The sequence below is a fragment of the Eleutherodactylus coqui genome, chromosome 11 (assembly GCF_035609145.1).
Source record: "Eleutherodactylus coqui strain aEleCoq1 chromosome 11, aEleCoq1.hap1, whole genome shotgun sequence".
In the NCBI taxonomy this organism is placed as follows: domain Eukaryota; kingdom Metazoa; phylum Chordata; class Amphibia; order Anura; family Eleutherodactylidae; genus Eleutherodactylus; species Eleutherodactylus coqui.
Window position 1 is genome coordinate 5,669,800 of NC_089847.1, and position 15,977 is coordinate 5,685,776.

General features: G+C 54.6%; 1 protein-coding gene across 1 annotated transcript; it reads left to right on the plus strand.

The window, feature by feature from the left end:
- Nucleotides 1-1,055: 1,055 nt before the first annotated feature.
- Nucleotides 1,056-11,450, plus strand: SLC38A7 (solute carrier family 38 member 7). Its single transcript, XM_066584196.1, has 11 exons — nt 1,056-1,172; nt 4,238-4,501; nt 4,572-4,770; nt 4,849-4,990; nt 5,481-5,579; nt 7,392-7,449; nt 7,523-7,637; nt 7,714-7,861; nt 8,045-8,244; nt 8,322-8,376; nt 9,006-11,450. The coding sequence occupies exons 2-11, from the start codon at nt 4,271-4,273 to the stop codon at nt 9,106-9,108; spliced, it is 1,350 nt and encodes a 449-aa protein (XP_066440293.1). The 5' UTR covers nt 1,056-1,172; nt 4,238-4,270; the 3' UTR covers nt 9,109-11,450.
- The last annotated feature ends 4,527 nt before the right edge of the window (nt 11,451-15,977 follow it).

Here is a 15,977-nt window from a genome sequence, read left to right on the forward strand (position 1 = left end):
AGCAAAACCGGGCGCGGAGGCCATGCCAGGACATGTGACGGCAGGGGAGCCACTCCGGGAGGTGTGACGGCAGGGGAGCCCCTCCGGGAGGTGTGACGGCAGGGGAGCCCCTCCGGGACGTGTGACGGCAGGGGAGCCCCTCCGGGACGTGTGACGGCAGGGGAGCCCCTGCGGGACGTGTGACGGCAGGGGAGCCCCTGCGGGACGTGTGACGGCAGGGGAGCCCCTGCGGGACGTGTGACGGCAGGGGAGCCCCTGCGGGACGTGTGACGGCAGGGGAGCCCCTGCGGGACGTGTGACGGCAGGGGAGCCCCTGCGGGACGTGTGACGGCAGGGGAGCCCCTGCGGGACGTGTGACGGCAGGGGAGCCCCTGCGGGACGTGTGACGGCAGGGGAGCCCCTGCGGGACGTGTGACGGCAGGGGAGCCCCTGCGGGACGTGTGACGGCAGGGGAGCCCCTGCGGGACGTGTGACGGCAGGGGAGCCCCTCCGGGACGTGTGACGGCAGGGGAGCCCCTCCGGGACGTGTGACGGCAGGGGAGCCCCTCCGGGACGTGTGACGGCAGGGGAGCCCCTCCGGGACGTGTGACGGCAGGGGAGCCCCTGCGGGAGGTGTGACGGCAGGGGAGCCCCTCCGGGACGTGTGACGGCAGGGGAGCCCCTCCGGGACGTGTGACGGCAGGGGAGCCCCTCCGGGACGTGTGACGGCAAGGGGAGTCCCTCCAGGATGTGTGACGGCAGCGGAGCCCCTGCAGGAGGTGTGACGGCAGCGGAGCTTCATGCTGACCTCCCCTCATCCTCTGCACACGGGGGCTCACTGGTTTTCATCACAGGATCCTGGAGACCCCAGAGAGGCCGCCATGTCCGCGGGTCTAGCGCAGCCCTTCCCCGGTACAGACGTGTTATCAGGAGAATGAACGAGGTGTAATTCCTAAATGCGGCTGACAGCCAACAGACATACCCGGCGGCGCGGCCCGCGTCCGGCACATCACACAGAGGAGCAGCAATCTACAGCCGGGCACTTCCCGCCCATTCATCACGTGTTACGTCACATACACCATGTGACCGGACGTTCTCCCTCAGACTCCAACTCCCAGAGTGCTCCTCGCTGTGGTCATGTGACACGAGCAATCAGGTGACCGGTGAACAACAGCTAACCGGGCGAGATCGTAGTAAGTACCCGGGGATATGTATATACAATGTACCTATAGCGCTTCCTATATCACGGGGACAGATAGTGACTGGAGTCCTATATCATATACCCTGCACCACAGGGGGGCCGATAGTCCCTTGTACCCTATATTATATACCCTGCACCTACACCACAGGGGGCAGATAGTCCCTTGTACCCTATATTATATACCCTGCACCTACACCACAGGGGGGCAGATAGTCCCTTGTGCCCTATATTATATACCCTGCACCTACACCACAGGGGGCAGATAGTCCCTTGTACCCTATATTATATACCCTGCACCTACACCACAGGAGGCAGATAGTCCCTTGTACCCTATATTATATACCCTGCACCTACACCACAGGAGGCAGATAGTCCCTTGTGCCCTATATTATATACCCTCCACCACAGGAGGCAGATAGTCCCTTGTGCCCTATATTATATACCCCTATACCTACACCACAGGAGGCAGACCGCGCCTTGTATCCTATATTATATACCCTGCACCTACACCACACGAGGCAGATAGTCCCTTGTGCCCTATATTATATACCCTGCACCACAGGGGGCAGATAGTCCCTTGTGCCCTATATTATATAACCTCCACCACAAGGGGGCAGATAGTCCCTTGTGCCCTATATTATATACCCTGCACCTACACCACAGGGGGGCAGATAGTCCCTTGTGCCCTATATTATATACCCTGCACCTACACCACAGGGGGGCAGATAGTCCCTTGTGCCCTATATTATATACCCTGCACCTACACCACAGGGGGGCAGATAGTCCCTTGTGCCCTATATTATATACCCTGCACCTACACCACAGGGGGGCAGATAGTCCCTTGTGCCCTATATTATATACCCTGCACCTACACCACAGGGGGGCAGATAGTCCCTTGTGCCCTATATTATATACCCTGCACCACACGAGGCAGATAGTCCCTTGTGCCCTATATTATATACCCTGCACCTACACCACAGGGGGGCAGATAGTCCCTTGTGCCCTATATTATATACCCTGCACCTACACCACACGAGGCAGATAGTCCCTTGTGCCCTATATTATATACCCTGCACCTACACCACAGGGGGGCAGATAGTCCTTGGTGCCCTATATTATATACCCTGCACCTACACCACAGGAGGCAGATAGTCCCTTGTGCCCTATATTATATACCCTGCACCTACACCACAGGGGGGCAGATAGTCCCTTGTACCCTATATTATATACCCTGCACCTACACCACAGGAGGCAGACTGTCCCTTGTGCCCTATATTATATACCCCTATACCTACACCACAGGAGGCAGACCGCGCCTTGTATCCTATATTATATACCCTGCACCTACACCACACGAGGCAGATAGTCCCTTGTGCCCTATATTATATACCCTGCACCACAGGGGGCAGATAGTCCCTTGTGCCCTATATTATATAACCTCCACCACAAGGGGGCAGATAGTCCCTTGTGCCCTATATTATATACCCTGCACCTACACCACAGGGGGGCAGATAGTCCCTTGTGCCCTATATTATATACCCTGCACCTACACCACAGGGGGGCAGATAGTCCCTTGTGCCCTATATTATATACCCTGCACCTACACCACACGAGGCAGATAGTCCCTTGTGCCCTATATTATATACCCTGCACCTACACCACAGGGGGGCAGATAGTCCTTGGTGCCCTATATTATATACCCTGCACCTACACCACACGAGGCAGATAGTCCCTTGTGCCCTATATTATATACCCTGCACCTACACCACAGGAGGCAGATAGTCCCTTGTGCCCTATATTATATACCCTGCACCTACACCACACGAGGCAGATAGTCCCTTGTGCCCTATATTATATACCCTCTACCTACACCACACAAGGCAGATAGTCCCTTGTGCCCTATATTATATACCCTCCACCTACACCACAGGGGGGCAGATAGTCCTTGGTGCCCTATATTATATACCCTCCACCTACACCACAGGGGGGGGGCAGATAGTCCCTTGTACCCTATATTATATACCCTGCACCTACACCACACGAGGCAGATAGTCCCTTGTGCCCTATATTATATACCCTGCACCTACACCACAGGGGGGCAGATAGTCCCTTGTACCCTATATTATATACCCTGCACCTACACCACACGAGGCAGATAGTCCCTTGTGCCCTATATTATATACCCTGCACCTACACCACAGGGGGGCAGATAGTCCCTTGTACCATATATTATATACCCTGCACCTGCACCACAGGGGGCAGATAGTCCCTTGTGCCCTATATTATATACCCTGCACCACACGAGGCAGATAGTCCCTTGTGCCCTATATTATATACCCTGCACCACACGAGGCAGATAGTCCCTTGTGCCCTATATTATATACCCTGCACCACACGAGGCAGATAGTCCCTTGTGCCCTATATTATATACCCTGCACCACACGAGGCAGATAGTCCCTTGGTACCCTATATTATATACCCTGCACCACAGGGGGCAGATAGTCCCTTGGTACCCTATATTATATACCCTGCACCACAGGGGGCAGATAGTCCCTTGGTACCCTATATTATATACCCTGCACCACAGGGGGGCAGATAGTCCCTTGTGCCCTATATTATATACCCTGCACCACAGGGGGCAGATAGTCCCTTGGTACCCTATATTATATACCCTGCACCACAGGGGGGCAGATAGTCCCTTGTGCCCTATATTATATACCCTGCACCACAGGGGGCAGATAGTCCCTTGGTACCCTATATTATATACCCTACACCACAGGGGGGCAGATAGTCCCTTGTGCCCTATATTATATACCCTGCACCACAGGGGGCAGATAGTCCCTTGGTACCCTATATTATATACCCTGCACCTACACCACACGAGGCAGATAGTCCCTTGGTACCCTATATTATATACCCCTCTACCTACACCACAGGAGGCAGATAGTAATTGGGCTCCTCTGTTACATTTTCCAAATTTGAGCAGCGGGTGTCTTGTTTGCAATCTGGAGGGGTCATGTGATCAGCAGTGACATGTTGCCGCCTGTCTCCTCACAGGGGACGGATGGTGTCATCGCAGTCTTGAGCAGGATGTCCTTGGGGAATGTGGCCATCAATGCTGACTACTCGTGGGACGCGGGGGAGCGTGCCCGCCTCCTGCAGAGCCCCATCGTCCCGGAGACCAGGCGACTTGCAGGAGGCACGTCCGCCATTGGAGCCGTCTTCATAGTGGTTAATGCAGCACTTGGTGCCGGCCTCCTCAACTTCCCTGCAGCTTTCAGTGCAGCTGGAGGAGTGACAGCGGGGATCCTGCTGCAGCTGGTGAGTGACTGGCAGATTGTCAGCTCTTGTGCACGGTACCCTGCCTGTCTCTGATCCGGTGTCTCCGCAGGTTCTGCTATTCTTCATCATCAGTGGTCTGGTGATCCTGGCACACTGTGCTGATGCCTGCAGCGAGCGGACGTACCAGGAGGTGGTTCGGGGGATCTGCGGCCGCGTCGCCGGCGTGCTCTGTGAAATCCTCATCGCCGTTTACACCTTTGGCACTTGTATCGCTTTCTTCATCATCATTGGAGACCAGCTGGAGAAGCGTGAGTGCCCGGACGGACGTTGGCACCCTGCGCTCTGCTCAGTCCACACCTTCACCTTTTGCTTCTCTGCCCTTGCAGTTCTTGGCGCCATAATGCACAGCCTGGCAGACAGTAACATCCCGTGGTACGCTGACCGCAAATTTACCATCACCATCACAGGAGTTCTGCTCGTACTGCCGCTGTCATTGCCGCGTGAGATCAGCGTCCAGAAATATGCCAGGTAAGCCAACCAGAAGCATGCAAAAACAAGCTGCATCCACCCTGCACTCTGTCACTGCAGCTCTGGGTGTGATTGGAGTAAAAGAGAGAATGTAAGAACAGAATAGTAACTGGAGTAAGAGTTATAACTGCAGCTGTGGATGTGATTGGAGTAGAATGCATACTATAACCTCATTATACTCCAGTCACAGCCAGAGCTGCAATCATAAATCATGATGCTCCTCACGACCAGTACTGTTAGTATAGGGATTCACTGGCATTATACAGGGGTACACAGTCGTAGCTGCTGATGGAGCAGCTCTGCATGTTGCCTCTGTTTTTCTTCTGTTGACAGTAAGAATGGCGCAGCGTGCAGCGATAGGCTTATAGTGCGCTCCATTATAAGCCGGTAATTTGTCAGGATCCATTATAACAGCACTAATGTGAACTGGGGCATTGGCGATGGCTGAGGTGCTGGGGAGGTTGGCTCATCGCATCACATTCTCTTGCAGCTCTATGAGCGTATTGGGAACCTGCTATGTCACCTTCATCGTCATCTACCGCTGTGTGCAACCCACGAGTGAGCCTCCGTCTGACAGCGCCACACGCAGGTGAGATGTGTAACCCTGTCACCCCACTGCAGACCATCACCTTCCTGCCTGTCCACTAAAATCCAAATCTCTACTGTTAATAGACGTCCCCCCAATATAATCAGTAGTTGGTAAGTCAAACCAGGACTCGCCCCTCGTTAAACCCCTTCCCGCCTTGGGGCGTATATTTACAAGAAGGGGTACCTTCGAATAGGCATGCTGTTATAGCCTATGGATGGAAGTGACAGCCAGTCTCCCGCTGCAAGAGCAGAGAGGGGTGAGAATACTGATCCCTACTGTTAACGCCTAACATGCCGCAATTAATATTGATTACGGCACGCAAAGGGTTCACAGAGGGAGGGCCCTCTTTCTGTGATGTCATCAACCCTCCACCATGTAATCAGCAGTCAATGGTGATGGCTTGTGATCGCGATGATGCATTGCAGTACGGAAGTACTGCAATGTATTATCAGAGCGGTCATAGCATCGCAGGTTTCAGGTTCAGGATATAAAGGATGTGTAAAACAAACAAAAAATGGGTGGTGGGGGGGGTTGTGCATTTCACCCTGAAAAACGCATATATTTGCTATTGTTGCATCGGTAACGACCCGTAAAATCTATTGAACATGCTTTTTATCCAGAAGGCAAGCGCTTTAAAAAAAACAAAGGGAAAAAATGGAGCCAAGATGCTTTTTTTTGGTTTATTTCAACTCCCCCAAAAAAAGCAATAAAACTGATCAAAAAAAGCCATATATACCCCAAAATGATACCAATAAAAACAGCTTGTCATGCAAAAAATAACCCCCCCCCTACACACACAGAGCTCTCTGGCTGGAAAATTTAAAAAACATATGGGACTTTAAATGGAGGAATGCAAAACAAAATTGGAACAAAAGTGGAAAAGCTTAAAAAAAATGTATATAATTTTGTCATTGTCATCGTACCGACCGGCAGGAAAAAAGGATCGGGTCATTTAGGCCGCTTTCACACAAGTTACAAATGGCATGTATATGAAGCCCCTGCTTTCCAATGGGTTCTTTCACATTAGCGATGTTTTGTAGGCTGCTACATTGTGCGAACACAGAATCGCGGCGCGCTCTATACAGCTATGATTTCCGATTATTATTTTTTTTTTTGTAGCCCATGTTTCCCTATGGGGCCTCCTTACGCATCGCACAGCATGAACTTGCAATTTTCGTGCAATGCGATTTTAACATTAGAATCTCCCATTAACTTTCTTGTGATAAAATCGCGCAATTTTTATCCCTGGTAGCAGCAATGCGAGTTTTTTTTTACAAGAAAAAGCATCACTGACACCACAAAATCGCGTGTACAAAGCTGCAATATCGCAGCGCTGATATCCCTGTCGCCCGTGTGAAAGAGGCCTTATGCTGCATGACTGACACCGTAAAAAACAATGGCAGAATTGATGTTTTTTCTCCCTGCCCTCCAAAAAAAAAATAATAAAAGTTGTACAATACATTGTATGTATCCAAAGAATGCTACCAATAAGCACTACAGCTCGCCACGCGAAAAGCAAGCTTCACGCGACTATGGCCACGGAAAAATAAAAAAATTAGGGCTTTTAGGAAAGTGAAGATGCAAAAACCCAAAGAAATCGTCGCGTCCTTTGGGTCCAAAATAGTCCTTGTCTCTAAAGGGGTTAAGAGAGTAAATATTCTACAGCTCCCCCATGTTGTCACCCAGCTTCCCCAGACTCCTGAATGGTAACTCTATCCTCTGCATAACCTGCTGTGAGAGCTGTAGTGGCCGCCATATTGGTTGCCACGTTGTTGTGCTGTGCTCTGACGCCTTCCTCCCATCTCTCCTCAGCGACTCCTCCTGGATTGCCGTGTTTAAGGCCGTCCCGACAATCTGTTTTGGATACCAGGTACATGCATGAGCATTGTGCGCCTCCTGATTGTCTCTTGCCTCCTCTCACTGTCGGTTTGTATCTGTGGTAGTGCCATGTCAGCAGTATCCCAGTCTATGGCAGCATGCAACGGCAGGACCTCCGTCACTGGGCGGCCATAGTGAGCGCTGCCATGTTTATTGCTCTGTGCATCTACACTGGGACAGGTGAGGTCATGCATATACGGTGGTGGGTGGTGATGTGCGGGGCGGCCAGCGTGCCATCACCCTGTGTTGTCCTCAGGAGTATGCGGCTACCTGCTCTTCGGCTCAGCAGTGGACCAGGACGTCCTCCTGTCCTTCCCGTCTGAAGATGTACCAGTTGCTGTAGCTCGAGCGTTCATCATCCTGTGTGTGTTGACATCATACCCCATATTACACTACTGCGGACGGTGAGTGACATAGTAGGAGCGGTGATGGAGGCTGATAATACTGCGCTTGTCCTTGTGGTTCCGCTGGTGGCAGCGAAGCACCTTATCACAGTCTGATGCTTACTTCCTGATAGAGCGCCATTTGTGGTGCCATTGCCCGCAGCTTGGTGACCACCATACGTTGTGCCTCTTTATGTCTTGCAGAGCGGTGCTGGAGGGATTGTGGCTGAGGTTTACGGCACAAGAAGCTGGCGAGGAGCCGGCCAGAGAACGGCAGCGGAGGATCTTCCAGACGCTGACCTGGTTTGTGCTGACGCTGCTGTTGGCGCTCTTCATTCCAGACATTGGGAGGGTGATTTCCTTGATCGGAGGTCTCGCTGCTTGTTTCATCTTCATCTTCCCTGGTAAGAGCTCTTCGCTGACTTATTGAATGGACAGATATTTCTCTTCAGAGGGATCTGACACCTTTTATCCTGTGCAGGTCTTTGTCTCATCAACTTGAAGCTGTCCGAAATTCAGGAGCAAAAGAGCAGAAGGTAATTTTCTAATTGACTTGAACCGTTGTAGGAAGATGTGTGGTCATTGGAGCCGTGCGGAGTGGTCTGATGAGCCGTGAGGGGTTCTGCCTGGATGGGGGTAGAGCTGTATGGGCAGACCAGACTGTGCTGAAGGGTGCAGAGCTTTGCATGGACCAGTATGGACAGGTCCGGAATGAGTGACGAAGGGTGCCAAGCTGTGTGGGTATGGAGGTGTGCGTGGAGCAGTATGGACAGGTCCGGGATGAGTGACGAAGGGTGCCAAGCTGTGCATGGACCAGTATGGACAGGTCCCGGATGAGTGACGAAGGATGCCAAGCTGTGTGGGTATGGAGGTGTGCATGGAGCAGTATGGACAGGTCCAGGATGAGTGACGAAGGATGCCAAGCTGTGTGGGTATGGAAGTGTGAGTGGAGCAGTATGGACAGGTCCGGGATGAGTGACGAAGGGTGCCAAGCTGTGCATGGACCAGTATGGACAGGTCCGGGATGAGTGACGAAGGGTGCCAAGCTGTGTGGGTATGGAGGTGTGCGTGGAGCAGTGTGCACGGGCTTGTGCTGCATGGAGGAGAGTGCAGGGCAGAAGCCTGCTCAGGTCTTGTGGCCATCTCTGCTTGCTTTTTCTTCCAGCTGGTGGGCACTGCTCGTTTATGGAGTTACCATGGTTACCCTTGGAGCGTTCATCTTTGGACAAACCACTACCAAGGCCATCTTTGTGGACCTAATGGGTTGATCGATGAATCTGAATTTTTTTAAGCGGTGAAATTACTTGAATCTCACTCACATATACGACGTTCCTACCATCATCTGTGTCCTGCAAAATGTTGTGCATAGCATCATTCCTTCTGCTCATTCTCCCATCCGATATCATATACTGAACATTTGTGTTCAGTACCCCTATGTCCCCCAACGCTGCATGTGTCCAGGTCCTTAGCCCCCCAACCCTACACACACTTTAACAGCACCATAATCATTCCAGAGCGGCTGCTACATATCCAGTGTACAAACCTTACAGCATCCGACTGTATGCTTTCCCACGGTCTATCGAGAGCACAAACATCACAACGGCGGCGGCCGTGCGCTGGGCCACACTACAGTCACAGCATTTTTCTTACATGAACTGGAGGACTAAGTGATGCTGACAGATGGCTGCAGAGTTTTAGAGCGGGCAGCAGCAATGCGCACGGTCCCTCTTCACTGGTCATTTCATTGTCTGTTCTACACAGAGGTTCCTCGGGGGTGGAGCAGCATGCAGAGGATTCTGGGAGAATGAACCCCACATTCCTGCTTATGTGCAGGCAGGGTGGAGTTGGTGCTTTCACCCTTGACTTGATGTTTTTTTGCTCTCATCAGGCGATGCTTTACGAACTTTGTGACTTTTATGTTTCTTGTTTTTTATTGTCTTGTCTCCTCGAGTTTTGAGTCTTTGACTCGTCCCCAAACTTGGTTTTAAATTAGAGACATTCAAAAGTCTGGACTGATCGGCATCCAAAGCAACGTGGCGGCCACTCCTAGAACTTGGAGGACGAGGATGATTTTGTGTACTCCTGCATTTTGATTCGCTGCTAGCCCTGACCAATAAGCCGGGACATTTTGTAGTCCAGCATCTCGCTGCTCTTATACAGGAGGTGCCTGTTGTATATTCTTTTCCAGTGCCTGGAGTCATGTTGGAGGCCTTCCCTACCCGTGAAAAGAGTGCAGCTGTGCCTGCTCATAGTGGTTACAGTGACCCTGTCGTGTCCCCACAGCACCATATACTAAGTTGTGGTGGTTTTAGAGAACGTTACAAGGAGTTGAAGGATGTTTTTTTTTTAATGCTTCTCCACTACCCTAAACTAGTGGTGTTCCCCTCTGGATTCAGCATGTGACCCGAACATCTGACTCTTTTCAGAGTCCGGTATAGAAGTCTATGGGAGAACGTACATATGGGACACCACTGGATCGTGGAAGTGGGTGAGTATAAAAATAATACATCATCTCCCCCCTCTGTCACGTCCCCTACCACCACCCTTAGTATATGGTGCTGTGGAGACGTGATGGGGGCCCTGCTCTGGTTGCTACTGATGAAGGGGGTCTTGGTGTTGATGTCCATGAAAGGTTCCCAGAGCCTTGGGTTCAGAGTGACTATTATGACTCTAGAAGGTTGGTCCCTGCAGATCTCCAGGCATTCAGATTCATCTTAAAGGGGTTTTCTCCTAAGTACATTTATCAGTTATCCTCAAGGTCCGGTGACAAATGTATGCTTAGTGGAATCTGACCACTGAGACCCCCAGGAATCACAAGAAGGTATCTTGGAGTTCTCCTACTAAATGGAGCAGGGCGGTGTATGTGGTGACACCGCTCCATTTATTTCTATGGGACTGAGGGAGATGGCCGAGTGCTACTGTTGGCTATCTCTATAGAAGTGACTGGAGAGGTGGTCACAGATCCCCGCTGCCACTCCCCGTTCGTATGAAGCTTGGGGATCCTAGTGATTTTACATTTATCTCCTAACATGTGGATGTGGTTTTCACTTTCAATTTCTCACTAGGGGTCACTATTAAAGGGGTTGTCCACCCACATAACATGAAGAAACACTCAATGGTTTGAAATAAATATGAAAAGTATTGGATTAGTCAATATACTCACCCCCCCCCCCCTCTCATCCCCAATCCAGCTCTGCCTAGCGCCCCCACCGACCTATGTACTTCCTGGTACCTGTCAACACTAACCTCTGACTGCTGTTGCCAGTCAGCGAGTCACGTAGTTTGGCTGCAGCCTTCATATGTCCAAGTTAAAAGGGATCGGGAATGACATTGCTCGGCGGTACCCCAGAGAGGCGCTGTGGAGCGGCGGCGCATCGGTTGGATGCAGATTACGTTTTAAATGATTGTGAAGTGTTGTGTATGTCTGGATGGTTGGTGGCTGGACAACCCCTTTAACATGTAGAGTTTAGTGTTGTTGATGGTTCATAGTCATGTGACCTCGCTGTAGCTGCCCGCCCCCAGGACGCTGCTGGGGTGTTCTTCAGGACTCGGTGCTAGAAGTTATGTGTGCAATAGTTTTTCACAAATAAAGGGAATGACGCCTTGTGTACGGGAGTGTGAAACCTCTCTGGCCGGAGCCTCTAGAACTCATCATACCTGCAAAGGAGGGGAGGAGGAGGATGACACCCGGGGAGGGGTGGGGGGAAGGCTGCGGAGGGGGAGGACGACACCCGTGGAGGGGCGGGCTGCAGACGAGAAGGACGACTATGACATCGGGGAGGGCTGGGGAAAGGCTGCAGAGGAGGATGACACCTGAGAGGGGCCAGGGATATGCTGCAGAGGAAGACGATGAAATCCAAGAGGGGTCGGGGGAAGGCTGCAGAGGAGGAGGCCGACACCCGAGAGGGGCCAGAGGAAGGCTGGGGAGGAGGAGGATGACGTCCTCCTCTGCAGCCTTCCCCCAGCCCCTCCTGGGTGTCTGTCACCATCTTCCTCTGCTGCCTTCTCCTGGGTGTCATCGTCCTCTTCTGCAGCCTTCCCCCGACCCTCTCGGGTGTCCTCCTCCTCTGCAGCCTTCCCCCGACCCTCTCGGGTGTCCTCCTCCTCTGCAGCCTTCCCCCGACCCTCTCGGGTGTCGTCCTCCTCCTCTGCAGCCTTCCACCGATCCCCCTTGGGTGTCGTCGTCCTCCTCTACAGCCTTTCCCCGGTCTCCCTCAGGTGTCAACACCCGAGAGGGTCGGGGGAAGGCTGCAGCAGAGGACGATGACACCCGGGGGAAAGCTGCAGAGGACGATGACACCCGGGAAGGGCAGGGGGAAGGCTGCAGAGGAGGATGATGATGAGACCCTGGGAGGAGTAAGGCTACACAGGAGTATGACCCCAGGGAGGGACAGGGGGAAGGCTGCAGAGGAGGATGATGATGAGACCCTGGGAGGAGTAAGGCTACACAGGAGTATGACCCCAGGGAGGGGCAGGGGGAAGGCTGCAGAGGAGGAAGATGATGACGCCCGGGGAAGGCTGCAGAGGAGGGCGACGATGAGACCCGGGGAGGAGTAAGGCTGCAGAGGAGTACGACACCTGGGAGGGGCCAGGGGCGGTCTGCAGAGGAGGATGACAAAGACACCCGAGGAGGGGTAGCGGGGAAGGCTGTACTGGAGGACGACACCCAAGAGGGTCAAGGGAAGGCTGCAGATGAGGATGATGACACCCAGGAGGGGCCAGGGGAAGGCTGCAGAGGAGGACGACACTTGAGAGGGGCGGGGGAAGGCTGAAGAGTAGGACGACGACGATACCTGGGAGGGGCTGGGGGAAGGCTGCAGAGGAGGAGGATGAAGACACTTGGGAGGGGCAGGGGGGAAGGCTGCATAGGAGGACGACGACACCAGGAAGGGGCAGGGGGATTGGCCGCAGAGGAGGAGGACGATTACATCGGGGAGGGTCGGGGGAAGGCTGCAGAGGAGGATGACACTCAAGAGGGGTCGGAGGAAGGCTGCAGAGGAGGATGACACTCAAGAGGGGTCGGGGGAAGACTGCAGAGGAGGATGACACCCAAGAGGAGTCGGGGGAAGACTGCAGAGGAGGATGACACTCAAGCGGGGTCGGGGGAAGGCTGCAGAGGAGGATGACACTCAAGCGGGGTCGGGGGAAGACTGCAGAGGAGGATGACACCTGAGAGGGGTTGGGGGAAGTCTACAGAGGAGGAGAACACTGGACAGGGATCGGGGAAGGCTGCGGAGGAGGAAGGCTGCAGAGGAAGATGACACCCGAGAGGAGCCGGGGAAAGACTGCAGAGGAGGATGACACCTGAGAGGGGTTGGGGGAAGTCTACAGAGGAGGAGAACACTGGAGAGGGATCGGGGAAGGCTGCGGAGGAGGAAGGCTGCAGAGGAAGACGACACCCGAGAGGGGCCGGGGAAAGGCTGCAGAAGAGGAGGACGACAATGACACCTGGGAACGGGCAGGGGGAAAAGGCTGCAGAGGAGGACGACGACACCCGGGAGGGGTCGGGGGAAGGCTAGAGAGGAGGATGACAATCGAGAGGGGCTGGGGCAAGGCTGCAGAGGAGGACCATACCCGAGGGGCCGGAGGAAGGCTGCATAGGAGGAGGACGACACCCGGGAGGGGTCGGGTGAAGGCTGCAGAGGTGGAGGACGACAGCCGGGGAGGGGTCGGGGGAAAGCTGCAGAGGAGAACAATGACACCCAGGAGGGGCTGGGGGAAGGCTGCAAACGAGGAGGAGGAGGAGGACGGCGACAATAACACCCGGAAGGAGTAGGGGGGAAGGCTGCAGAGGAGGAGGACGACGACACCCGGGAGGGGCAGAGGGGAAGGCTGCAGAGGAGGAGGACGATGACGACACCCGAGAGGGGTCAGGAGAAGGCTGCAAAGGAAGATGACGACGATGACAAACGGAAAGGGGAGGGGGAAAGGCTGCAGAGGAGGAGGATGATGACACCCAGGAGGGACAGGGGGGAAGGCTGCAGAGGAAGAGGACGACGACACCAGGGCAGGGGGGAAAGCTGCAGAGGAAGAGGACAACGACACCTAAGTGGGGGGAAGGCAACAGAGGAGGAGGAAACCCAGGCGGGATGAAGAGAGGACGACGACGAGGAGGAGGAGGATGATATCGGCAGGGAGGAGCAGAAGAGTATTGAGGAGGACGAGGACTCCGGGAGAGGATGACTATAGAGGACACCGAGGAGGGGCAGACTGCGGAGGAAAAGGCGGACACCTGTGAAGGATTAGGGGCGGAAGAGGACACCCAGGAGGGAGGGAGAGCAGGACGGCAGAGAAGGAGGATGGGGAGAGACAAAGGAGGAGGGGAGGACTGCATAAAAGGACACGCGGGAAGGAGGGATTGACTTTGGAAGACACCCGGGAGGGACAAAAGGAAAATGACGAAACTAAGAAGGGACCAGAGAAGGAGGACACACAGGAGGGGATATGAGCAAACTGGGAAAGAGGAGGACACCCCTGCGATATGAGGGGAGAAGGGGGATACTATTGAGGAGGACCCCCAGGAGCGATGGGGGCAGACTGTGGAGGCAAAGGAGTGGAAGGAAACCCCAGCGGGGAGGACTACCAAGGAGGAGGAAACCTGGGAGGGATGGACTGCAGAGGAGGACTACACCCAGGAGGGACGAGGGGAGGACTGTGGAAGACACTCGGGAGGGACGAATGCAGGACTGCGGAGGACACCCAGGAGGGACGAGTTGTGGATGCCATAGGAGGAGTACACCCGGGAGGGGCAAAGGAGTAGGAGGACTACCAAGGAGGACAACCGGCAGAGGCAGACTGTGGAGGAGGAGGTCGACGACAAGGAGGAACGAGGGGAGGACTACTGAGAAGGACACCCAGGAGGGAGAGAGGTGGACTGCGGGGGTGAAGGATACCCGGAAGGGACAAAGGAGTAGGAGGACACCCAGGAGAGACGAAGGGAGGACTGCATAGGACACCTGGGAGGGGCAGGGTTGAACGGCGGAGGAAGATCCCCAGATGGAACAGGGGTGGACTGTGGAAAAGGACCCCAAGAATGGACAGGGGTGAACTGCGGAGGACCCCAAGGAGGGACAGGGGTGGTCTGTGGAGGATGAGGACTGCCAGAAGGGACAGGGTGGACTGTGGAGGACGACCCCCAGGAGGGACAGGGGTGGCCTGTGGGGGAGGAGGACCCCCAGGAGGGACAGAGGTGGCCTGTGGGGGAGAAGGACCCCCAGGAGGGACAGGGGTGGACTGTGGAAAAGGACCCCAAGAATGGACAGGAGTGAACTGTGGAGAAGGACCCCAAGGAGGGACTGTGGTGGTCGGTGGAGGAGGACCCCCAGAAGGGACAGGGTGCACTGTGGAGAACGACCCCCAGGAGGGACAGGGGTGGCCTGTGGGGGAGGAGGACTATTAGGAGGGACAGGGGTGGCCTGTGGGGGAGGACTATTAGGAGGGACAGGGGTGGCCTGTGGGGGAGGAGGACCCCCAGGAGGAACAGGGGTGGCCTGTGGGGGAGGAGGACCCCCAGGAGGAACAGGGGTGGCCTGTGGGGGAGGAGGACCCCCAGGGGGGACAGGGGTGGCCTGTGGAGGAGGAGGACCCCAGGGAGGGACTGTGGTGGTCTGTGGAGGAGGACCACCCCCAGGAGGAACAGGGGTGGTCTGTGGAGGAGGAGGACCCCCAGAAGGAACAGGGGTGGATGGTGGAGGACCCCCAGAAGGGACAGGGGTGGAGGCTTCTGGTAGGGGAACATCCGAGCTTTGTGGAGGACGAGGGGCCCCGTGCCTCCTCTCTATACTCCTGTCAGTGATCGGACACGTTGGCTCCGCCGCCCGCTCCTCTCATACATATCACCTGGCGCCCGTAACTATTTCTCAATATTCGCAGCCAAGCCCGAGCGGAGCCGCAGAGTCTGGTGGGACCTTCGTCCCCTTCGTGCTTCGGAGCGCTCCTGGGTTTGACTGCGCCTACTGATGGAAGAGAGGAGAGAGATCAGCGGCGCCGCCGGAGGGCCGACAGTTCAGCGTTGTGAATGTACTAAACAAATACTAGCGTGCTAAAATCGGCAGTGGAGTGTCGCCATTGCAGCAGGCCGCTCCTATTGGCCACAGCTACACATCATGTGATTTAACTGACACCAACTGCAGCTCTG